General features: G+C 45.5%; 1 protein-coding gene across 1 annotated transcript in view; it reads left to right on the forward strand.

The window, feature by feature from the left end:
- The window catches only part of LOC121279297 (peroxidasin homolog), a 659,434-nt gene that overhangs the window by 578,404 nt on the left and 55,592 nt on the right, over nucleotides 1-25,438 (forward strand). Inside the window, exon 18 of the mRNA XM_041190436.1 lies at nucleotides 1,838-1,972. Within this exon, the coding sequence (XP_041046370.1) occupies nucleotides 1,838-1,972 (135 nt within the window). The remainder of the gene's footprint in view (nucleotides 1-1,837; nucleotides 1,973-25,438) is intronic.

The raw sequence follows: 25,438 nt of genomic DNA on the forward strand, positions 1-25,438 counted from the left end.
AAAACAATATTTCTCAGGTTTTAGCCTAATAGGTAATATTCTACAAATTATTTTGTTATAAAAATAAGTATTCAAGGTGATTATTATAGCCAATGAAATCCATCAGTAGTTACTGAATTGAATTGCTTTTGATTTGTTCAGTTTTATTCAAACAGATTTAATGAGTAACTCAATGGATAAAACCTTATTTCAGCTAATTGCTATTTTTTTTCTGCTGATTGTTCATTTTTGCCCAATGAATGTACAACATTTTGAACTGATGCTATGCCTCTGAAAGACAAGACACAACTGGCATGCATTAAATGTCAGACTTTTAACCATGTAATATAGTGTATGAAACATTATCCAATTTTACATGGTGTGGCAAATTAAAGAGAAAGGACAAGACAATATACCAGGGTGGTGATATGGGCAATAACTAGAGAGTCGCCGAAAGGGACAGAGCAAATAAACCTAAGAGTGTATGGGCAGACAAGGCCAGAGTTTGCAAGAATGGTAAAAAAGCAGAATTAGATTCTGTATCTGAATGCATGTAGTGTATAATTTGTGGCTGCAAGGTGACTAAGGCTGGGAGCTAAATATTCAAGGGTATTTGATATTTTGGAAGGGCAGGAAGCTATGAAAAGGTGGTGGAGTAACTATTAATTAAGGATGATATTAGTACAGTAGTGAGAATTGACCTTAGTTCAAGGAGATCAAGATATAGATAGAGGATTGGTTAGCTAGCAAGAAGCAAAGAATAGGGATAATGAATCATTTTCGTATTGGCAAACTATTATTAACAGTGCCACAGGGATCAGTGTCAGGGCATCAACTATTTATAGTCTATCTCATTGACTTGGATGTAGGGACCAAATGTATGGTAGCTAAATTTATTGATGACACAAAAATAGGTAGGAAAGTAAGTTGTCAAGAAGACATAAAGAGTCTACAAAGTGATTTAGATAGGTTAAGTGAGTGGGCAAAATTTGGCAGAAGTATAATATAGAACTTGCCCATGTTGGCAGGAAGAATAGAAGAGCAGTACATTATTTGAATGGAGAGAGTCTGCAGAACTTTACGGTACTCAGGGATCTAGGTGTCCTGGTACATGAATCACAAAATGTTGCTATGCAGGTGCAGAAAGTGATTAGAAAGGCAAATGTAATGTTGGCATTTATTGCAAAGGGAATCAAGTATAAAGATGGGGAAGCATTGCTGCAATTGCACAGGGCCTTAGAGGACATTTGGAGTACAATGTACAGTTTTAGTCTCCTTACTTAAGAAAGGATATAATTCTCTTAGAAGCAGTTCAGAGAAGGTTTACTTGACTGATTCTTGGGTGAAGCAGTTATCTTATGAGAAAAGGTTGAGCAGGTTGCATCTGTACCCATTGAAGTTTAGAAGAATGGGAGATGATCTCATTGAAACATCTATGATCCTGAGGAGACTTGACAGGGTGGATGCTGAGAAGACATTTCCCCTTGTGGGGGAATCTAGAACCAGGGGGCACAGTTTAAAAAGTATTGTTTTCCCATTTAAGACAGAGATGAGGAGAATATTTCTCTCTTAGAGCATCGCTAGTCTATGGAATTCTCTTCCCCAGACAGCAGTGGAGGTTGGGTCATTGAATATATTCAAGGCTGAGTTAGATTTTTCATTGACAAGTAAGTCAAGTGTTAAGGGGCGATGGGGGGATGGTGGACAGGAGAGTGGAGTTGAGGCCGCAATCAGATCAGCCATGACCTTACTGAATGGCAAGCAGTCTCAAGGGGCCGAATAGCCTATCCTGCTCCTAATTCTTGTGTTCTTCTATGACACTGTTCAATGTCAAACATATTATTATTATTATTTCAAGGTTGTATGGTACACCACAGAATATTGACTTATGGCCAGCTCTGATGGTTGAAGATATAATTCCTGGGACAAGAGTGGGACCTACACTGATGTGTCTATTTGTAACTCAATTCAAAAGGCTGAGGGATGGTGACAGGTAAGATACTTTTAAGAGGAATAGAGGATATGTAATGTGGCAGTAGTAGATAACAAACACAGTAAATCAGTTGTATTGCACATATTTTGGAAGTTAACTACAGAGTTGAAGTATTTCTCATCCACTGTTGAAACCATGTTAGCTTGTTTTCACGTTTTGTTTGCAGCTTTTTCTTTTGATCAGATGTCAAACTGAGCAGTATTAATGAAGAAATAATTAAGGAGTTCCTATTAAATTTATTAATGTACTTGCATGAAATAATTTTCACGTTTACTATGAGGAGATTATTATCACACACAATGCTTTCAACCATTGAAGTACCATCCATTCTTAATGAGCACATTCGTTTAGATAATATCACCAACTTTAATTTTAACACCTATGTGTTCTATTGTACTATTGTCGTTGACATCTTTTGATGATCTGCTTCTATCACTGCTTGTTTGTCCCTACAACCACACCCCCCACCCCCCCCCCCCCCCCCCCCCCCCCCTCCACCTCTTTGTCTCTCTATCTCTCCGCCCCCCACACACACACCTTAAACCAGCTTATATTTCAACTCTTTCTTGGACTCGAACGCAAGTTCTGTCGAAGGGTCATGAGGACTCGAAACGTCAACTCTTTTCTTCTCCGCCGATGCTGCCAGACCTGCTGAGTTTTTCCAGGTAATTCTGTTTTTGTTTTGGATTTCCAGCATCCGCAGTTTTTTTGTTTTTATCTCTGTGTTTAATTGACTGCCACTGCTCTTCAAGAAATGCCTACCTCCTTGAAGAAGTTCTGTTCCTCTCTGCGACAAGATTTCTGTATCTCTCTGTTGTCTTGCTCAACTTCTTTGCTTTCCACTTCCCTCCTAGTGTTTGACAAGGTGTTTACTAAAACCCACTTTCACAGCCATATCTCCTTTCTCAGTGACTGTCTCCGTCTCCAACTTACCCCACGTGGATTTCAACTGAAATTCCACCCCTCATGTTTCGAACCCACCCAGGATTACAGGTATCTCCGGGACATAAAACGTTTCTCGGACTGCTGTTCCCGTCACATTCTGAAATCCACGCTCAGTGCCATGCGCCGCCATATGAACACACTCGACCTCTCCCTCCAGCAGCACCGCCGTACCCTTTTTCAAAGCTGCGCGTGCCCCCAAGTTTCATTTTATCCTTCGGCTCATCCGACGCCTCAACAAGAAACTTTTTCTCTTTCTCTCAAGTGCTAAGGAACGCAAGCTACAACAACTCATCGACACCAACACCCATCTAGGACCCCCCACCCCTGCCTGTTCCTCCGTCCCCACCCTTTCTTCCAATCCCAACCCCAGCCGTGTATTCACTATACCCCCTGACCTTCCCCTCTCCGATGCTGAACGTTCAGTGCTCAGCAAAGGACTTAGTTTCATACCCTTATGCCCTCACCTCAATGAATTTCGGGCTCGGCATGATACTGAACTCTTCTTCCGCCGTCTTCGTCTCCGGGCTCACTTCTTTGGGCAGGAGTCCTCTCCCAGTTCAATGGATCCTTTTACCCATCTCCAATATTCTCCCTCCACCTGGACCCCTCCCTCTGGATTCTTACCTTCTCTCGATCTTTTCATTGAGAACTGTCGGCGTGACATTATTCGTCTCAATTTCTCTGCTCCTCTCACCCATTCTAACCTGTCTCTCTCTGAACTTACTGCACTCCATTCTCTCAGGTCCAACCCTGACATTGTCATCAAACCCGCTGACAAGGGTGGTGCTGTTGTTGTCTGGCGCACTGACCTCTACCTCGCGGAGGCTGAGCGTCAACTCGCAGACACTTCCTCCTACCTCTCCCTGGACCATGACCCCACCACTGAACATCAAGCCATTGTTTCCAGGACTGTCAGTGACCTCATCTCCCCTGGGGATCTCCCTCCCACAGCTTCCAACCTGATAGTCGCCCAACCTCGGACGGCCCGCTTCTATCTCCTACCCAAAATCCACAAACAGAACTGCCCCGATCGTCTCAGCTTGCTCCTGCCCCACAGAACTCATTTCTCGTTATCTTGACTCCCTTCTCTCTCCCCTTGTCCAGTCCCTTCCCACCTACATCCGTGATTCCTCTGACACCTTACGTCACATCAACAATTTCCAGTTCCCTGGCCCCAACTGCTTACTCTTCACCATGGACGTCCAATCCCTGTACACCTCCATCCCCCACCAGGATGGTCTGAGGGCCCTTAGCTTCTTCCTCGAACAGAGGCCCGAACAATCCCCATCCACCACTACTCTCCTCCGTCTGGCTGAACTTGTTCTCACACTGAACAATTTCTCCTTCAACTCCTCTCACTTCCTCCAAATAAAAGGTGTGGCTATGGGTACCCGCATGGGCCCCAGCTATGCCTGTCTCTTTATGGGGTATGTGGAACATTCCTTGTTGCAGTCCTACTCCGGCCCCCTTCCACAACTCTTTCTCCGGTACATCGATGATTACTTCGGTGCCGCTTCATGCTCTCGTCAGGACTTGGAAAAATTTATTAATTTTGCTTCTAATCTCCACCCCTCCATCATTTTCACGTGGTCCATCTCTGACACTTCCCTTCCCTTCCTTGACCTCTCTGTCTCAATCTCTGGTGATAGACTGTCCACCAATATCCATTACAAACCCACCGACTCCCACAGCTATCTCGACTACAGCTCCTCACACCCTGCTTCCTGTAAGGACTCCATCCCATTCTCTCAGTTCCTTCGCCTCCGTCGCATCTGTTCCGATGATGCTACATTCAAAAACAGTTCCTCTGACATGTCCTCCTACTTCCTTAACCGAGGTTTTCCACCCACGGTCGTTGACAGGGCCCTCAACCGTGTCCGGCCCATCTCCCGCGCATCCGCCCTCACGCCTTCTCCTCCCTCCCAGAAACGTGATAGGGTCCCCCTTGTCCTCACTTATCACCCCACCAGCCTCCGCATTCAAAGGAGCATCCTCCGCCATTTCCGCCAACTCCAGCATGATGCCACCACCAAACACATCTTCCCTTCACCCCCCTTATCGGCATTCCGTAGGGATCACTCCCTCCGGGACACCCTGGTCCACTCCTCCATCACCCCCTACTCCTCAACCCCCTCCTATGGCACCACCCCATGCCCACGCAAAAAATGCAATACCTGCCCCTTCACTTCCTCTCTCCTCACCGTCCAAGGACCCAAACACTCCTTTCAAGTGAAGCAGCATTTCACTTGCATTTCCCCCAACTTAGTCTACTGCATCCGTTGCTCCCAATGTGGTCTCCTCTACATTGGAGAGACCAAACGTAAACTGGGCGACCGCTTTGCAGAACACCTGCGGTCTGTCCGCAAGAATGACCCAAACCTCCCTGTCGCTTGCCATTTCAACACTCCACCCTGCTCTCTTGCCCACATGTCTGTCCTTGGCTTGCTGCACTGTTCCAGTGAAGCCCAATGCAAACTGGAGGAACAACACCTCATCTTCCGACTAGGGACTTTACAGCCTTCTGGACTGAATATTGAATTCAACAACTTTAGGTCGTAAGCTCCCTCCCCCATCCCCACCCCCTTTCTGTTTCCCCCTTCCCTTTTTTTTTCCAATAAATTATAAAGATTTTCCTTTTCCCACCTATTTCCATTATATAAAAAAAAACCCACTAGAGCTATACCTTGAGTGCCCTACCATCCATTCTTAATTAGCACATTCGTTTAGATAATATCACCAACTTTAATTTTAACACCTATGTGTTCTATTGTACTATTGTCGCTGACATCTTTTGATGATCTGCTTCTATCACTGCTTGTTTGTCCCTACAACCATACCCCCCCACCCCCCCCTCCACCTCTTTGTCTCTCTATCTCTCCGCCCCCCCACGCACACACCTTAAACCAGCTTATATTTCAACTCTTTCTTGGACTCGAACCCAAGTTCTGTCGAAGGGTCATGAGGACTCGAAACGTCAACTCTTTTCTTCTCCGCCGATGCTGCCAGACCTGCTGAGTTTTTCCAAGTAATTCTGTTTTTGTGAAGTATTTTTACATTTTGGTGACTTTTGTCAAGATCATTGAAACAGTCCGCCCAGATTTTCTGTTTTGACATTAGCTTGAAGACAAATTGTTAAAAGATTCGTATGGAATGAATATTTCATGTCCACAGCTTGGCTACAAATTTGAATTTGTGTGGGAGCTGAACTATTGGTGGAAGCAGAAAATGGCCCCTAAGTGAACATTAAGTGGAAGGGGGGAACGATTGTGGCTTCATTTTCCTTGGGCAGTTGGGGACATGGGGCTGAATTTTCCCTTTGGCATGTGGAACCGAGCCCCGCACATCCGCATGTAAAATGACGCGCGGTGACGTCGGGCGAGCATCCAGAACTCACCGGGCGCCATCGCAATATTTCGCTGGGCAGGCACGGAATCATGTCCGACGCACGCCCACCATTAATTAACAGGCCACTTCAGGCCCTTGAGCCGCTAATCAACACTGATTTTTCAGCACCCATGCAATCTTCAGGTCGGCACACGGGCACATTTGTATTAACCTCATTCACGGGCGGGATAAGAGAGCTCAATGGGGTTGCGAGTGTGCATTGTCAAGCATTTATTTCTGAAAGTTTTTGAACCTTGCCTGTGTGATCTGCAGTACTTCAAAACGCATACCAGCTGTTCTTTCTGGACTATTAACCTTCAGGTCAGCACTCTGCAGTGAGGAATCTTTTCTGGGCCTGCAGGTTTCAGGAAGCCTTCCCTTAACCTGGGAATGGGAGCTGAACTCTCCACTGAAGAGGAGGTACGGAGACCTAGAAGGGGAAGGAGGCCAGGAATGCACATTGAGCCTCCAGGGGATCCAGCTTTGGGAGTACAGGCGCAGGCACAAGGGGTGCAGGGCCAAGAGGTAGTCCAAGGCAGAAGGGGCAGCAGAAGATGCCACTATCCTGCTGCCAGGGTATACAGGCGGCAAAGCAGCTACCTCAATATGCCCGAGGTGCAGTGCCGAAGGAGGCTCCATCTCTCAAGGGAGACAGTCAACTATATCTGTCAGATGATTGGGCCTGAAATCTCCGCTGACTGTGTGGGTGGACACCCCATGCCAGTGGTTCTGAAGGTCACAGCTGCCCTCAACCTCTATGCCTCTGGCTCTTTCCAGGGCTCGGTGGTGATCTTTGCAGTGTCTCCCAATCAGCTGTGAACACTTGTGTCAAGCAGGTTACAGACGCTCTGTTCAGATGTGCATTGACCTTCATCCACTTCCGCTGCGACCAGGCAAGTCAGGCACAGCGAGCCAGAGGCTTCGCAGCCATTGCTGGCTTCCCCCACATCCAGGGTGCAATAGACTGCACACATGTGGCCATCAATGTGCCAGCAGATGAGCCCGGTGCCTTCATCAACAGGAAGGGCTTCCACTCCATAAACGTGCAGATAGTGATTGCAAGATGCAGATTCTACAAATCTGTGCAAGGTACCCAGGCAGCTCCCATGACACCTACATCCTCAGACACTCCCAGGTGCCAGGGCTCTTCAGTGCTCCAGCCCGGCTGGATGGATGGCTGCTGGGTGACAAGTGCTATCCCCTCAGAAGATGGCTCATGACGCCTCTCCACCATCCAAAAACAGAAGCTGAGCAGTGGTACAATAGGAGCCACCGCTCCACAAGTGCTGTGGTGGAGAGAATCATCGGTCTTCTCAGGAAGCGCTTCCAATGCCTGGACCGTTCAGGAGGCGCACTCCAGTATCCCCCAGATCATGTGTCGCTGATAGTGGTTGCATGCTGCGCTCTCCACAATCTTGCACTGGAAAGGGGGGATGCTGTGGACAATGAAGACATCGACGCAGTGGCTGCGGCTGCACACGATGAATCCAGCAGTGAGTCCAAGGATAAGCACGCACAGGGAAATGCTGAGGGGGTAGACGCTGACCTGGGCATACTTCAGGGAGACAGGGACACCCGAGAGGCTTTAATCCAATGAAGCTTCAACTAGCACACCACAGATGGACCTGTAGGCTCGATACTCGACACCTAAGTGCAAAATCTGCCATGTTAGGAATAGTCACTAAGGGCCTTGTTAATAAAGCTGAATGTCCAACCAAGCACTCATTACAGTTTTGCAAACCATACACATGCAGAGGAAAAGAGGCATCCTCAGCCATAGTGACATATCTGAATTTATTCTGTCAAGCAAACCAACTTATTCCAAAAAAAAGAGAATAGTGTTACCAAACAAAACAAATCATAAGGACCTCATCTCGGGCCAACACGAAAGCGCCAGTGAAAAACCCGTGGTGTGCCTAAGGTGCCTTTTATTTTTGTTTCCAGGTGCTACGTCTTGGTCCTGCTCCATCGCTCAGAATGGCATCTGAGACAGCCTGCTCACTCTGCTGTCCTGCTGGCCTGTGGAGCTTGTGCTGGCCCCGCCTGGGAGGGAGCTGCCATTTCCACAGCTGGCATATCCCCAGTCATTGCAGCCTCACCGGATGCTACGATCACTGGGAGAGGGACGGGGGAGCTGCCGCCCTCATCCGGTGCGCCCTGAGAGGTGCCCGCAAAGATGTCAGGCACTCGGTGTTATATCAACTAATCCAAAAATAGCAATACAATGCCATAAACATTTTAATGACCTCAGCAGCATGAGCAAGGTCAACTAAACTATGAGTAACAAGGTGCATCCTGAAGTGAGACAGGAAGCATTCTCGGTTCCACATTATCCGTGTTCACATTGTGCAACTGAAGAGATAATGTGACAGTACATAGGCACTAGATAGTTAACCAATCTGAAAATTATTTCTCAATAATGACTTAGAAGACATCATAAGAATACACCAGAATCAAAATACAAATTAGTTTGAAAGCTTTAATAGTGTGCACATTAAACTATTGGGTTGTTTGTTCAGCTGCATCGAATGTACCTGTACCTCCATTATAGTGGATGTGTAAGTCTCTGATTAGGAATTACATTAAAAGGAAGATTGCATATATTAAAACAAAACAATTAGTTATTTTGACCTATTTTGCTTTATTAAGCAGATAATTTTTTTTGATTTCTTGTGGAGAGGATGGAAGCATTCATGAATGCTCAGCGATTAAGATGGAAATGTTCCTGTTTTCTGATAGAATCCCAGCCATGTTAATTAACTCTCTCAAAATGAACTAAATAAATAAATATAGAGGTAAATTTCCAACTTGCCTCCCAGGTGTGAAACTGGGTTTAAGGTTCAGCCTCCAGCTATAAAACTAGCCAAGTGTCAATTATATTAATACATGGCAGACAGGTTTTGAAAAAGAGGACTGTGAACTCGACCCCGTAAAGCACATGATTTGCCTGATCAGCTATCATGGGATCTGGCTCAACCAACTGAAAAAATAATTGCTTCTGCAAGGTCAAATCATCCAATTACTTCAGGCTAATTCAAGAGGCAAATGAAATACAAAACTCCTTCCTTCCCTACAAATTGCTTCTTTCATGCCCACTCCCCTGCTTTCTCTAGATACCAGATGCCAGGAGCTGGTGCAATTTTATTGTCTAGAAAATTGATGCTATCTATTTAGCTGCCTCAGCCTCCTACAATCTCTCTAACCTGCTTGACCACATGTAGGCCACCCTCCACACCAATGCTGACCTCCTTATCTCGACTGCAAACTTTGCCAGATTCGTCTCCTCAGTCAGATCCAACTTGTGCACCCTTGATTTCTTCCTTTCTCAGCTTCAAATTACAAAACCGCTCCTCCTCAGACCAATGATCCCCAACATTATCAACCTTTCCCTTTTTTCAACTACTGCACTCCACTAACACCCTAGTTTGCAAAATTGCTATAATCAGCCCCATTTTAAAAATAATTCTTCCCCCTCCACCCTCTGTCATTTCCAACTCCAATTCAACCTCCCTTTCCTCTTTAAGAACCTGGAATATTTTGTTCCCATCCAATTCAATTCACACCTTTCCCATCAATTTCCTCTTCAAATTCCTTTAGTTTGGATTCCAAAATGCCCACAACATTGAGGCCACCCAAGTGAAATTCATCAATGATACTCCATGTGACTGTCACCACTGTATGTTATCATTCCTCCTCCTCAACTCTACAGCATGGAACACAATCAACTATGCTGTCCTTCTCCATACCGCACTTCTGAGGTCCACCTTCATGATACTGCCACACATTATTCCATTTCTAATTGGGCACACAGCACCTCTAGCCTGTCCCAAGGTTCCATTCTGGTCCTCATGCTATTTCCCATAGATATGCTGCATCTCATCAAGCATGAGATCACCTCTTATATACATACTGGCCAGCAAATAATGTCAGCTGATGCTCCACTGAATTACTAGGGAAATGCTTCACTGAAAGAGAGAGCATCTTTCAGATGAGATGTTAAATTGAAGCCCTGCCTGTTTGTTCAGGTTGACATAGCACTATTTTGAAGAAGGGGAGGGGACTTCTCCCGGACAATGTATATCTTTCAAATAACATCACAAAAGCAGATTATTTGGTCAGTATCACATTGTTGTGTGCAATGTGACGACTGCATTTCTTACATTACAACAGCGACTGCACTACAAAAGTTCAAAGTAAAGCAGTTTTGGATGTGCTGAGGTCATTTTTTTTATACTTTGCTTTATCTCCCAACCATTATCCTTGATCTTATGGCTGATGCTTAGCTGCCTGACAGATCAAATTGTGGATGAGCCAAAACTTTAACAGGATGGAACCAATCTAGTTGAGCTCATCAGAAATTCAGCACTCTAGCCTTCCTGGATGCTTGTTTCAGCTCAACCTGATTTTGTACAAGATTGATCTCCTGCTCAATCCCATATTCAGTCCAGCAACAACATGCCGTATTAATCCCTTAGCTACAAAGACTCATGGGTTGTCTTTCTCCAATGTCTGTAATTTTTTTCTCCCTTACTATATTGATCAAGAAAGCTGTGATTATGAAACCAGGGCGGAATCGTCCCAGATTTACAGTAAGTGTGGTTGAGGGCTGTTTTACTCCCCAGCCGCAATGATGGCTTCTCACGCTGTATCGTCCCAAACCCACCATATTAATCATGCATTCCCGGGATACACGCCATTTCCATGGCGGGCAGGCTCTCATTCGCCCACCACGCCATCACCTCAATGCTTCAACACGCCGGGCACCATATTTAAACTGCAGTCATGTGCACATCTCTCAGTGCCTCCAGCCCAGGGCTGCTGCATGGAAGACAAGATGGCCCCAAAAGGAAAAATACTGCAGCCCCCGTTTCAGTGACACACCCCTCAAGCACCTTTTGAATGATGTGGAGGCCCATTTTGATGTCCTGTACCCCTACTCTGGCTGCAGGATGGGCCGCTGCATCACCAATCCAGCATGGAAGGCGGTAGCAGTGGTGGTCAGCACCAATGCCCTGCAAAAAATCACAGCCACCAAATGCCACTACAGGATGAATGGTTTCATCCGTCCCGCCAGGGTAACTCACTCTTCTCATCACTCTCAACTCTCACACTCACAAACCCATCACAAACCCACAGGGATCTCAAATCTCAAGGGACAACACCACTAACTCTCACACACACCCTCACATCTCCATCAGGCTCTTACCCTCTGGAGCTCACGTCCTCATCCTGTCCATGTCTCCACTCACCACACAAACATTCCATACAGTGCCATGTGTCCTGGTCACACTCTCTACATCTGTTTTCACGGAGGAGAAGCTGCTTACATCAGCAGGGAGAGGTCCCAGACCGGGGGTAGAGTGGCCCACAATAGACCCCTCACTCACTTTAAGGAGTGTGCCATCGTGCTGATTGGTGAGGATGTGGGCCATGCCTGCAGTGACTGTGAGGTCAGCGGCGAAAACCCACATGAATATCCTGCACCACATCATTCCTCTCTCAACACAAATGTGCTCTCTCTCCTGCTTTTGACTCTGTTGTCATGTGCTACTTATCTCTACTTTGGTTCACAGGGAGCTCTGTCAAGTGACCGACACCCTCAGCCAGACAGCCCCTCAGCTCCATCCATTCCCCCCACCACCAGCTAAGAGGACACTTCCTCCATTGAAGAGCTGGAAATAAGTAACCTGGAAGACCTGTCACAGCGCTTACCCCCATTATGCACCAGCGCAGAGAGACACACCTCGGTGGGACCTAGATAAAGAGCAGGCTTGTGTTTACAATCTGGCGGTCACCACACGGACACAGTCTGTAACAGGAGAAGGCAGGTTTCACCGAGCTCCCCGGCACTCAGGAGGACTGCTGGGGAAGAAGCATCTCTGAAGTCCGAGTCAGATGATGAACCTCTGGATTCGGCCTTCCATCTCATCCTGGAGTCAGCAAAAGGCATGGGAACATCACGCAGAGCTGTTGGAAGTCTTGAACAAAGTGGCATGTGAGTTGGTGGAGTGCATCCGCCTGCTCTCTGATGAGTGGTGCCCAAATGTGCAGGGTCTCCATGGGAAGGAAGGCAAATGTCATGGAGACCCTGGTCCAGCAGAATGCTGAGTTGTGTGCAGACCTGCACTCCATCCAGAAGCCATGGGTGAGTTCCTGCAGTGGCAATGCAAGAGGGAAACAAGGCATCTCGATGTCTCTCCAGGTGCTCCTTCCCCTCAAGGAGTCAGGCCGGGGCCTCCAGGCACCTGAAGGGAGGAGGAGTGGCAGCTGGACACACCGGGTCATCCACTCAGGAATCTCAGAGGCTGTCCGCTCCATCTGGGTCCCCTTTGCCTGTGACCCCTCAACCCCATCCTCTGTCACTGCAGAGGGAGCAGCTGGCCACCGAGTGATTCTGGAGGGAGAAGTGTGTGTGTGTGTGTGTGTGTGGGTGTGGGGGCAGGGCCTTTCAGAGCCTTACACAAACACTCTCCCACGTACACGGATCATTCACGTTTCACACTCACCTCAATGTCCTGGGCATTTTGAATGCTGCTTGCTGGGTTTCACTTTCAGTTGTCCATCTGAGCTGACATGCATCTCCGCCCACCCACTGAACACACTCCCATGCAGCATGACCTCACCCACCATAACTGTCGTTTCACTCTAGACAGCATAGTCTTGATTCAGTTTCCCATGCATTCCCCCATCTTTTCCCCTCCCCCGTCATCCATGCCCTTTCACCCATCACTGTTGACTCCCCTGGCATCACTTTCCACCTCCCTTCCGTGACCTACCAGCCACAACCCTTTTCTTCTGGGATGTCCAGGTGACCGTGCACGTTCCCTTCCTTCCCAAAAAATCCCACCCCCATCCAAACTCTTCTCCCTGGCCTCCTCCTTTCCACCCCCAGAGTCCATGTCTGTCTCTGGGTCCCCACCAACCACCCTTGCCGTCCCTTCTACCGCTATCATTGAACACTCACCTTCCCACCCTACTGCTTCACTCTGCCCTTGATCATTCTCACTATTCCCTCACTCCACACCCACCCTCAGTTCACTCCCCAGGAGGCTGTCATACGCTCATCAGAGCCCTTGTTTGCATTTTCTCTGGGTCATCCCCCACTCTGGACCCCTCCCCCCCTTGGAACCCCTTCCCCCCTTGGAACCTCTTCCCTCCCTGACAGGCCACCACCCCCCCTTGTTTCTCCCTCCACAACCGGACTCCTATCCTGCTTACACCCTCCTCCCTCCCGACTCTTTCCTCCAGCCTTACCTCTTCTTCCAGCCTTACTTCTTCCTCCACCCTTAGTCCTTCCCTCTTCCTGACTCCTTCCTCCACCCTTACATCTTCCACCAGATTTACTCCCTCCCTTTTCCAAGCTCCTTCCTCCCCCCAGACTCCCTACCCTCTCTGCACTCCTTCCTCTCTGTGAACTCCTTCCCTTACACCTTCTACCCCCTCTTATACCTACCCCTCCAGTTGCCGTTTTCTCCCCTGTTAACCCCTCCTGCCCCATACTCCCTCACCCCTTCCTGACCTCCCCCCCAAAATGCCATCATTACCCCCCTCCCAACCTCACCCCATCCTGACCATTCCTTCCCTCCCAACCTAACCCCATCATGACGCCTCTTCCTCTCCCAGTCGATCCTGGACCTTTCTCTCTACTGCTTTGACAATCATCTGTTGTGAGCAGATCCTCAACTGTGACTGTCCAACTTCCGTGAGCTGCTTCACAGCAGAGCTATGCCCATGAGAATCCACCCAGCATGCCATGGATGCTCCTCCAGTGTGCCGTTGCTGTTGGGCTCCAGTATCTTCTGCTCCATGGATGACCACAATGTGAGCAGGGCCCTGGCGTGTAAGTCCCAACTTCTGCTTGTCACACGTGTCAAGACGTGTTCTTCACCAGCATACAATCATGCCGGCGTGGACAGATGATCTACCAGGGTCGTAGGAGAGGAGGGGGCATTGATTCCGATTGGCTGGTCTTATAATGATATACATCTGATGGTGGGGAACGAGGCCCACCATTGACAGGACAACATCGTGAAACCAATTTCTGGCCTTCTTGGCATAATGTTGCTCACACTGCTGAGCACGTCCGACACCAGCGGGTGCGGAAAATTCCACCTAGGGTGTCATATCTCCATCATCAATCACACGAAACAACAGCCCACTGACAGTTATCAAAATCTGCTACGTTGGATTCACGTTACTGACAATCTGACTCTTGAATCAGGACTCAATACGCGCATACGGAAAGTGGCTTCTACCTTTGGCTGACTCATAAAATGTGCAGAGAAAAATAACAAGCTGACTCTTAGGATCAACATGGTTCATGATGTCTGTGTTTTCAACACTTTGTTTTTCTGCCTGAAGTGTGGATGGCTTACAGCAATGAAGAAAGGACACTCAGTGATTTTCATCTTCGAAGTCTATGATGTATCCTCGGCATCTCATGGAAGGACAAAATCATGAATGCAACGGCCCTATCAAAGATAAATCTCCCAATGTGGGCACTCAATTAAGCAGAGGTGACTGCCGACTCAAACACGTTAGCAGACACATTCTCAAGGATATTTTGTGTGCCAAGGTAGCCGGAGCCCAAAGGTCCACTTCAAGAATGCCTGCAAGCATGACATGAAAACCCAAAACACCGATTTTCATACGTGAAAGACGCTAGCCGGTAGCAGAGGGAAATAGCCATATTTCCTGCAGGCCAGTGTGCGCCACTGTGATGATCAGGGGCTGCAACGACTTGACAATATGTGCCAATACCGCAAAAAAGCACCTCACAACACTTGATAACCTCCTCATATGCAGCACTTGTGCCAGAAGCTGCCTCTCAGCTTTTGCTTAACAGCAAAAGTGCACCATTTGAAACTACCCCATCGCCAATCGATTTGCTCTATGTCCATGTAGATGGACATGCAATGGACACCAACATGCCTCTTTCACCTCTGAAATATCATCTCCTTCCATTCCCGTTTAATCTCCATTGCTGAAACCCTCATTTATGTCTTTTGCCCCTAGTCTCAACTTTTCCAATGCTACCCTCATTGGTCTCCTGTGTTACACACTTTGCAAACTCCCACACCTGAACCCTTGTGATTGCAAATCTTCATGAGTGTCTGTCTCTCAGCACAACAAAGTCAAAATCAGTGCTTTTGTCTACAGTGTTCTGTCCACAGCCTCACTGTTTCCTTGCTCTGCAATTTCCTCCAGTACCTGTCCCTGTTCAAACCCTCTCGTATTCAAGCTTTAGTCTACTGCGAATTCTCCTCCTCCCCAGCTGGATAACATTTTATTTATTTATTTTGATTTTTTAAAAATTACAGAACAGTGAACTCTCATGAAATTTATTTTTATTTTGGTTTGGCTAAGCCAGCTAAATTCAAATCAGTTTTGTATTTTGGCCTTAATCCATGCTAATTTTTATTGAATACATTTGTGAATAAATATTGAAAACAAATCTTTTCAAAGTATTTATTGTAGCACTAGCCCTATTGCTTGGAACTTAAAGGGCTCCTTTATATCCAATGTAAGAGAATCACACACATGATTGGCATCTCAAATTTGCTCTTTCCTGTTACAATTGTATAGGTTAGTTTGAGTTTATTTTTCTAAGTTGAACACATTTTCTACATCACTAGAAAATATCCCACACCATCTAATTTCATCTTTTGAGATATTGCTCATGGGCAAAGATTTTAAAAAGTTTATCTTCTTCGCTATCTATTCCATTGACTTCAGTACCAGGCTACAAGTATACTTGCCTTGTGTTCTCCCCACTTCACTCTTAGGCTGTGTAAATGGAAATAGGACCATAAGAACAGGAATAGCCTATTCATCAGTCTAAAACAAAAACAGAATTACCTGGAAAAACTCAGCAGGTCTGGCAGCATCGGCGGAGAAGAAAAGAGTTGATGTTTCGAGTCCTCATGACCCTTCGACAGAACTTGAGTTCGAGTCCAAGAAAGAGTTGAAATATAAGCTGGTTTAAGGTGTGTGTGTGGGGGGCGGAGAGATAGAGAGACAGAGAGGTGGAGGGGGGGGGTGTGGTTGTAGGGACAAACAAGCAGTGTTAGAAGCAGATCATCAAAAGATGTCAACGACAATAGTACAAAAGAACACATAGGTGTTAAAGTTAAAGTTGGTGATATTATCTAAACGAATGTGCTAATTAAGAATGGATGGTAGGGCACTCAAGGTATAGCTCTAGTGGGTTTTTTTTTTATTATATAATGGAAATAGGTGGGAAAAGGAAAATCTTTATAATCTATTGGAAAAAAAAGGGAAGGGGGAAACAGAAAGGGGGTGGGGATAGGGGAGGGAGCTCACGACCTAAAGTTGTTGAATTCAATATTCAGTCCGGAAGGCTGTAAAGTCCCTAGTCGGAAGATGAGGTGTTGTTCCTCCAGTTTGCGTTGGGCTTCACTGGAACAATGCAGCAAGCCAAGGACAGACATGTGGGCAAGAGAGCAGGGTGGAGTGTTAAAATGGCAAGCGACAGGGAGGTTTGGGTCATTCTTGCGGACAGACCGCAGGTGTTCTGCAAAGCGGTCGCCCAGTTTACGTTTAGTCTCTCCAATGTAGAGGAGACCACATTGGGAGCAACGAATGCAGTAGACTAAGTTGGGGGAAATGCAAGTGAAATGCTGCTTCACTTGAAAGGAGTGTTTGGGTCCTTGGACGGTGAGGAGAGAGGAAGTGAAGGGGCAGGTGTTGCATCTTTTGCGTGGGCATGGGGTGGTGCCATAGGAGGGGGTTGAGGAGTAAGGGGTGATGGAGGAGTGGACCAGGGTGTCCCGGAGGGAGCGATCCCTACGGAATGCCGATAAGGGGGGTGAAGGGAAGATGTGTTTGGTGGTGGCATCATGCTGGAGTTGGCGGAAATGGCGGAGGATGATCCTTTGAATGCGGAGGCTGTTGGGGTGATAAGTGAGGACAAGGGGGACCCTATCATCTTCCCTTCACCCCCCTTATCAGCATTCCGTAGGGATCGCTCCCTCCGGGACACCCTGGTCCACTCCTCCATCACCCCCTACTCCTCAACCCCCTCCTATGGCACCACCCCGTGCCCACACAAAAGATGCAACACCTGCCCCTTCACTTCCTCTCTCCTCACCGTCCAAGGACCCAAACACTCCTTTCAAGTGAAGCAGCATTTCACTTGCATTTCCCCCAACTTAGTCTACTGCATTCGTTGCTCCCAATGTGGTCTCCTCTACATTGGAGAGACCAAACGTAAACTGGGTGACCGCTTTGCAGAACACCTGCGGTCTGTCCGCAAGATTGACCCAAACCTCCCTGTTGCTTGCCATTTTAACACTCCACCCTGCTCTCTTGCCCACATGTCTGTCCTTGGCTTGCTGCATTGTTCCAGTGAAGCCCAACGCAAACTGGAGGAACAACACCTCATCTTCCGACTAGGGACTTTACAGCCTTCCGGACTGAATATTGAATTCAACAACTTTAGGTCGTGAGCTCCCTCCCCCATCCCCACCCCCTTTCTGTTTCCCCCTTCCCTTTTTTTTCCAATAAATTATAAAGATTTTCCTTTTCCCACCTATTTCCATTATATAATAAAAAAAACCCCACTAGAGCTATACCTTGAGTGCCCTACCATCCATTCTTAATTAGCACATTCGTTTAGATATCACCAACTTTAACTTTAACACCTATGTGTTCTATTGTACTATTGTCGTTGACATCTTTTGATGATCTGCTTCTAACACTGCTTGTTTGTCCCTACAACCACACCCCCCCCTCCACCTCTCTGTCTCTCTATCTCTCCGCCCCCCCCACACACACCTTAAACCAGCTTATATTTCAACTCTTTCTTGGACTCGAACTCAAGTTCTGTCGAAGGGTCATGAGGACTCGAAACGTCAACTCTTTTCTTCTCCGCTGATGCTGCCAGACCTGCTGAGTTTTTCCAGGTAATTCTGTTTTTGTTTTGGATTTCCAGCATCCGCAGTTTTTTTGTTTTTATATTCATCAGTCTAACCTGTTTCACCACTCAGTCAGCTCATGACAATCAGTATCCCACCCCCCATTTACTTGACTTTGCTCCATATCTTTTTTTTTAATTCTTTCACAGGATATGGACCTTGTGGTTGGTATTCCTTGATGCCCATACCTTACAAAAAATTGCCAGTTTCAGCATTGAAAATTTTAAATTGACCACAGCCTTTCAAGGAGGAGAATAGTCAGATTTGTGCAACCTTTTGGGAAAGAAAGAATTCTTTCTGATTTCACCTCTAACTGACCAAGCACTAATTTTAAGATTATGCCCCCTTGTTCTAGATTCACCGACCAGAAGAAATACAAACAGCTCTATCCAATACTGCTCCTCCTGACCAACAAAGATAACTTTAAAACTTACCTGACAGGATTTCTACTTCACACACCATTAAATGTAGTGTCAATGGCAAATACTCCACTCAGCATGGACCTTAAAAATGCTTCAGCATCCAATCTAAGTGATGTGACCCCAATTTACATAAAAGCTATGAAGTTCCTGCCTGACTCAGGTGGATACTGGTCTCTGCCACTCTTAGAAAAAAACGTGTTAAAATGGCCAAGGGACAGAAATCATATACTTAGTACATTGCTTCCATCTTAAGAGTGTTGGGATATTTTATTATGTTAATGGTACCATATAAATACCAGTAGGTTTTGTTGTTGTAATTCCTGTTCTACTTGATTTCTACCAGTGGAGGATTTAAAGTTTCCCCCCTCAAGCTATTAATGTAAATTAGAAGCAGTCATACTCTCAATAAGGAGCCCTGGAGCATTGCACTTAATACTCATGCCCCATCTCAACATTAATCCACTAGCGAGTACCTGCTGCTTCCTAGCCTTAAGCCAATTTTTTAACTATTCCAAATTCCATTTTTCTGAATGCACAAAACATTCAGCCTAACTGTAATCTTTTGTATGAAACTTTATCAAATGCCTTTTAGAAGTCTACTGTTTTGACATGGTTTCCATAGCTCTTCCACCAAAGATAGGGCAGACAAGTGGGAGTGCACAACACCACAGGGTTACTGCCTTTGATGTACATTTACTCAAAGAAATCAATAAAGTTTGTCAGAGGGATCTTTCGCTTCTAAAGCTGTGTCAATTGCTGTTTGCTAGGGGGTTACTGTATTTATATGCTAGGCTGTTGTTATTCTTTTAAAGGTGTTCTTCTATTTGCCTTCTATTGAAACATTCTGTTGTCATGCATTTATTTTAATTGCTACTTTGTTTCATTCAGTTTAGCCCTTTCAAGTTTTAAAACTTAAGCCCTCGACTTTGGTATGATTAAATCCCAGATCATATTAAACTTGATCATTCTGAAGTCACGATCCTTGATAAGTGCTATGACTTTCATCTCTTCGGCAAATACCAGATAACAGTAATCCCCTATCTCTCATGGTTTCCCTTATGCATTGAGTCATGCAGAAGCCGTGCATTATATTTACCAATTCTGACTTTAAATCACTTTGGTTTTTCCAATTATTATTTGACCGGTTGAAATTTTCCCCTGACACTCCTTTCCTGTTCTCTCAAACCTTTCTTATTTGTGTTGACCTAAGAGCCTGCAACATACCCTGATGGCCAGATTTTCACTACCAAGGCATGTAGCTTGAGGAAATTTCACCCAATTTTCGCTCTGGGGTGGCAGGACATGCTGACCTGGAAAGCAGATTGTAGGCGGCCATGTGGGCAGGCGAATGTCAGGTTGGGCTGGTTAGAAGGCCTGCCTCAGTTCTCCAGGACTTCATCCTAATTGTTTCATCAGTTGTTATTCCCTCTAACCCTCACCACTCACACTCCCTCACCACCCCCACCCCTCCCCATGCCCCCTCAAATCCACATGCCCCTTCCATGCAATTGCATACCTCCATCTAGCCCTGTGCCCCCGTACCCTATCATGCCACTTCCATGGAAACCCATGTCCCCTTCATGCCACCTCATACCCCGATGCTACCTCATAGCCCATGTCACCTTCATTGCTACATACCCAATATCCACTATGGGCAGATCTCAGAAGCCATTTGGGGATGAAAAATAATAAACTTCTGACAATCTAGTACAGCTTTCACTCATACACACTTGATACTGAACATCTTCCATTCATGAAAGCCATTCAAAGATTTTAAATCCCCTTAAGTATTTAATTTATTATGAAAACAAAGTTCTATCCAGTAACCACATTAAAAACAGTTAATGCTTTAATAGCATCTTTAAACTGTCAACATGTAAACTCAGCATTCTCATGCTGAGATAAGGGCTATGTAGCTTTTGAAACTCAGCCAAGAATTCATAATAACTTCAGCTTGAGAAATGTCAACAGAGAGCTCGATTGAAACTGCAGGACAAATGGTAATTTTTTCTAACCTGCACCAAATGGCCTGCTGACTGAAATATCGCACAAATGCGTGATTAAGCTTTATTTGTTACCTGTTTTCCCTGATGTATATAGTTTCACCACCTCTCTTTCTGTCCTCTCAGTTCATTCCAAGCACTAAAAACTCCTGAATATAGCATTAATTTCCATTCTCTGCATTTAGTGATGTTTCTAATATACCCAAAGCAAAATGGTTCCCTACTGTCATACCACCCTCCAGTTTTGTCATCTATGCTATATGTAAGCTTCCTAATGTAGATTTGCTACCTTTCATGTTCCCAATTTCTGCAATTTCCTGGGCACTTGTAGATGTACTTGTTTTGTTACTGTGCTCATAAAGGGAAATGCCTTGGATGTTGTCTATATGGACTTTAAGAAAGCATTTACCAAAGTACCACATAAAAGGCTTGTTAATAAAATTGAGGCTCATGCAATAAGAGGGTCAGTGTCAGCTTAGATTTTTTAAAAATTGGCTTAAGAACAGAAAACATTGTGTTTTGGTTGCTTTCATTATGACTAGTCCCCAGGAGAGGTCTCCCAAATTGTTATGTTCTCGGGTGAGGAGGGACGGACTGGCTCCCTTTCTTTATTCAACCTCCTCGGTCGGTCGCAACAAGGTTAATTTTAAAAGGATCTCTTCCATCACGGATACCATTTCCCAGTCCAAATGTATTTATGTTTTAAAAGGAACCAATTTAACCAGGCCGAGTCAAAGAACCTGCCTTGCGTCAAAGAAAGAGATGAGTTTGTTAGTTACTAAATGTGAGAAAAAATAATAAAAATTCAACACACATGCAACCAGGTTAGAAATGAGAAATTGAGTCAAAAATATAAGTTAAAAAGATATATGAATCAGTCCTTTGGCTTGCCTGTGAGGAGTAGATGATGAAACATTATGGCCATTAAACTGTGGTGATTCTGGTTGAGTTGACTTTGGCAGTTGAGCAGTTGGTTTAGAGATTCTTGGTTCTGCAGCTTAGCTGAGTGAAGTTGTCCTATTTCCTTTTCAACTGTGGCTTTGCTGACTTGTGACTTGCTTCCAGCAATCAGAAAGAGAGGACCTTTTTACCTGCAAGCTGCAAGCATGTCCAGTTGGTGGTCCTTAATTGTGACCCTCACAGCACGCATACACCAGAACAGAACACCAGACTAGCACACAGAACTAGGATTGCAGTTGGCTTTTTAAACCCTCTTTCATTGCATATCACTGGAAGGGAAAAACAACATGCCTTTCTTCCAGGTCTGTTTTGTTTTCAAACTCAGTTCGTGTTCACAGTCTGGGAACTAACTCAACAGGAGGTGGTTTCAGTTGAGATGGTAATCGTTTTCCATTATTTCCACAACCACAGGAGATTACAGTTCAGTTTACGTTGTATATTTTGAACTGCCTCTGTCTGAAGTAGGCCATGTCATACCTTTTGAGTGCGACATTCCATTCTCTCTGAACTAGTTGGTCAAGTAATCAGCATAGGAATTTTCCAGCAAATGGTTAACTTACAGTCTCATCCAGCTTTTGATTTCATGTCCTATTTAAAAAACATATGTCTTACTTAAAATTTCAAAATGCCCATAAGTAGTTCAGGGATAGGATCGGTGATCATGACAGTTTTCAGATAGGAGGATGGTAGACAGTGGTGTTTCCGCAAGCATCAGTGCTAGGACTACTGTTTTTTTAAATATGTGTACAAATGATGTGCATATTGGAATACAGATTAAAATTTCAAAATTTGCCAATGATACCAAATTTTGAGGTGTGACAATGATACCAGTCAACTGTGAAAGGAAATAGAAAGGCTAGCGGAATGGGCAAACAAGTGGCAAGTGCAACTTAATACATTTTGACAGAAGAGATGGGGAGAGGCAACATTGAATTAATGCACACTTCTGAGAATGTTCAGGGACAGAGGAACATGTGGGTTCATGTGCATAGATCTATGAAGGTGGCAGGATATGTTGAAAGAGTAGTTAGCAAAGCATATGGAATATTGGGCTTCATAAATAGATGTATTGAGTACAAAAGAAAAAAAATCATGCTGAACCTTTATAAAGCTCTAGTTAAGCCAGTCCTGTTACTACACTTTAGGAAGGATGTGAAGGTCATTAGAAAGGTACAGGGGTGATTTAGCAGAATAATTCCAGGGATACGGATTTTTGCCACAAGATTACGTTGGACTGATGCCTTTAGCTTTAACCTTTGAGAAATAAACACCAACAATTTCCCACAAATGCAGTCAATATTTTTAAATTTTGAACATCTTTCCTTTTAAAAGAAATGTTTCTGATTCTGCCGACCTTTCTTCGGAATGGTCCATGTGCCAGGCTTCAGCTGTGCAATGAATGTTCTTAAAATCTTTTAATTAGCACACACAGTGGAAGCTAGTAGGGGCAGCACTCTTTTCCAAAAGCAGGACTGTACTCACCAGTGAAGAGAGCATGGCTAGGTTTTTCTCACAAAGGGGTCCTGATCCTTGTAAAAGAAACAACTCAAAAATACAACAGTTTGGAACATTAACTAGGTATTTGGACCTAGACAAGACTCAGGCTATCTTGAAGAGGCCTCTTCTTGCAAATGTGAGTGAGATTTGCAATTTCTGGAGAATGGTAGACAAGAAAATTAAATGTCAAGGAACCTCATGTTTAAAGCAATACTTTATGGAGTATGGATATGGAGTAGTGATCACCAAGCATATTCCAAGGTCTGTCTTTCTATCTTTGGCCTATGCTCTTTTCAAGTGCAGCTCCCCAATTACATCACCAAATCACTTGCAATGTACCCATACCAATGATATATGTCCCCATAAACAAGTTTGTGTTCTCTAATATGAACCAAGGACATATCTACCACAGGGATTCTGCAAGAACAATGCCTACCAAGCATCTTCTCCATGATCAATGAATGCCATTGAAGGATCATATGAATGAAACAGGAGAAAGCTTTTGTAATTGTCTGAGATATTTCACATGCATCATCTTTCCATTTGGTATTGACCGCATGCCTCACATTTCAGTATATTATGAACTTTCGGTAAACACTTTAAAAAATTGAACACAAACAGACTATTAAAACAGCCACTATAAATCATGTGAACTTTGGCAATTTGAACTCTAGACAGTTCTGGGTCTCAAGCAAATACCTAATTAAAATAGACATTCACAACATTTTGGGGAACTCATACATCTCTTTGTTTAATGAAATCAACAAGAGAATGATAGCATTTCAGCTAGCTTATTTTTCTATTTCATCATGTACTAAAAAAACATTGGGCAGTATTTTCCCCTCGTCGGGGGGGGGGGGGATTGTGTGGGAGCGGGCGGGTTCTCAATTGGCACCCCCAGTCGGGGGCGCGCCCCCATTTTACATGGGCAGGCCAATTAAGGTCCACCTATCATGCCGTGCGCCAGGAAGTGCTATGCGCTCCTGTGCGGGTGGGGGGGGTGGGTGGGATTCCCTGAGCCGGGGGTGCACTCTTTCACAAGGTGCTGCCTCAGGGAGATCAGTGTTACTTTTAAATAGATGATAAAGGATGAGAAAAATTTTATTGACATGTCCCCTTATGTGACACTGTCACATGAGCTGGGACATGTCAATTACTTTTATTAAAAGTGTAACACAAATTTTAAATCCCTCATGAAACCTCATCTCACCCGTGTATGAGATTTCATGTTTTTTCTGAAAGCCACCTAGGCTCTTTGCCTTGCCCGCCAACCTTAAGGTTGGACAGGGAGGTCTATTAATCATTTAAATTACTTTTTTAACGGCCTTAATAGAGGGATAAAGACACCAGAAGTGCAAAATGTTTTAGTTGACGGGCAATATGATCGGCGCAGGCTTGGCGGGCGAAGGGCCTGTTCCTGCGCTGTACTTTTCTTTGTTCTTTGAAATGAAAATGGAGTCCATGTTGGCTGCCTTTTTGTAGGCTCTAGAGGAGTGAAAGAATGAAAGAAATAACTTGCATTTATATAGTGGAAGCATAATTGGATAGCCCCCCAAAACAGACAGTGGGGATAGTGATACACGCCCGACATCACCCCGCATCATTTTACACGTCGGTGAGCGGGCCTCGCCCCCATGTGCCGAATGGAAAATGCTGCCTATTGAGGATCAATGCGCGTTAGTTGATTGTGAATTTTAAAGCCAGAAATTTACGCTCACCACCTCCCCCCAACAGTGGGAGGGGGGTGTGTTGGAGGGTGTGTGAAATTGCATGGATGGGATTCCCTCCGGCTTCCCACCCACCCTGATCTCGCAGCAAATTTACGCAGACCAGGCAGGGCCTCGGATGGAAAGCCTGCCCTTGCACCAAGTGATGGCCATTTAAGGGCCATTTCCCACCCAGTCTCAATTTTTATGTTGGTTGGTGGATGACAGCTCAGTGGAATAAACCTGGAAATAACGAAAGTTTGATCTCAGGCAGGATATTGGGAGTGCCTCCATCAGAATCCCCGTTCTGAATAGGGGCTCCCTCCCCTTAAGGCCCAGTGACTGCCAGACCTCCCTCCCTACCCCCAGCCTATTCTCCAAGAGCCCGACTACTACCTACCCCCCCACCTTGTGCTACCCCAGGTGTTCCCTACCCTCGCTGCCCTGGGACCCCTGACGCATCTTTGTCTCTGGTTTGTGGGACTTAGTCTCAGGCAGCTCTGAGTCGTGCCTCTTCCAGCCACTGCAGCAATGTTGCTGGAGGGATTGGAGAGCTTCTAACCTATCTGATTGGCCTGCAGCTCTCCAAGCGGAACTTCCTCCCTAGTGAGGG

Source organism: Carcharodon carcharias, chromosome 6 (genome assembly GCF_017639515.1).
Source record: "Carcharodon carcharias isolate sCarCar2 chromosome 6, sCarCar2.pri, whole genome shotgun sequence".
Classification (NCBI taxonomy): domain Eukaryota; kingdom Metazoa; phylum Chordata; class Chondrichthyes; order Lamniformes; family Lamnidae; genus Carcharodon; species Carcharodon carcharias.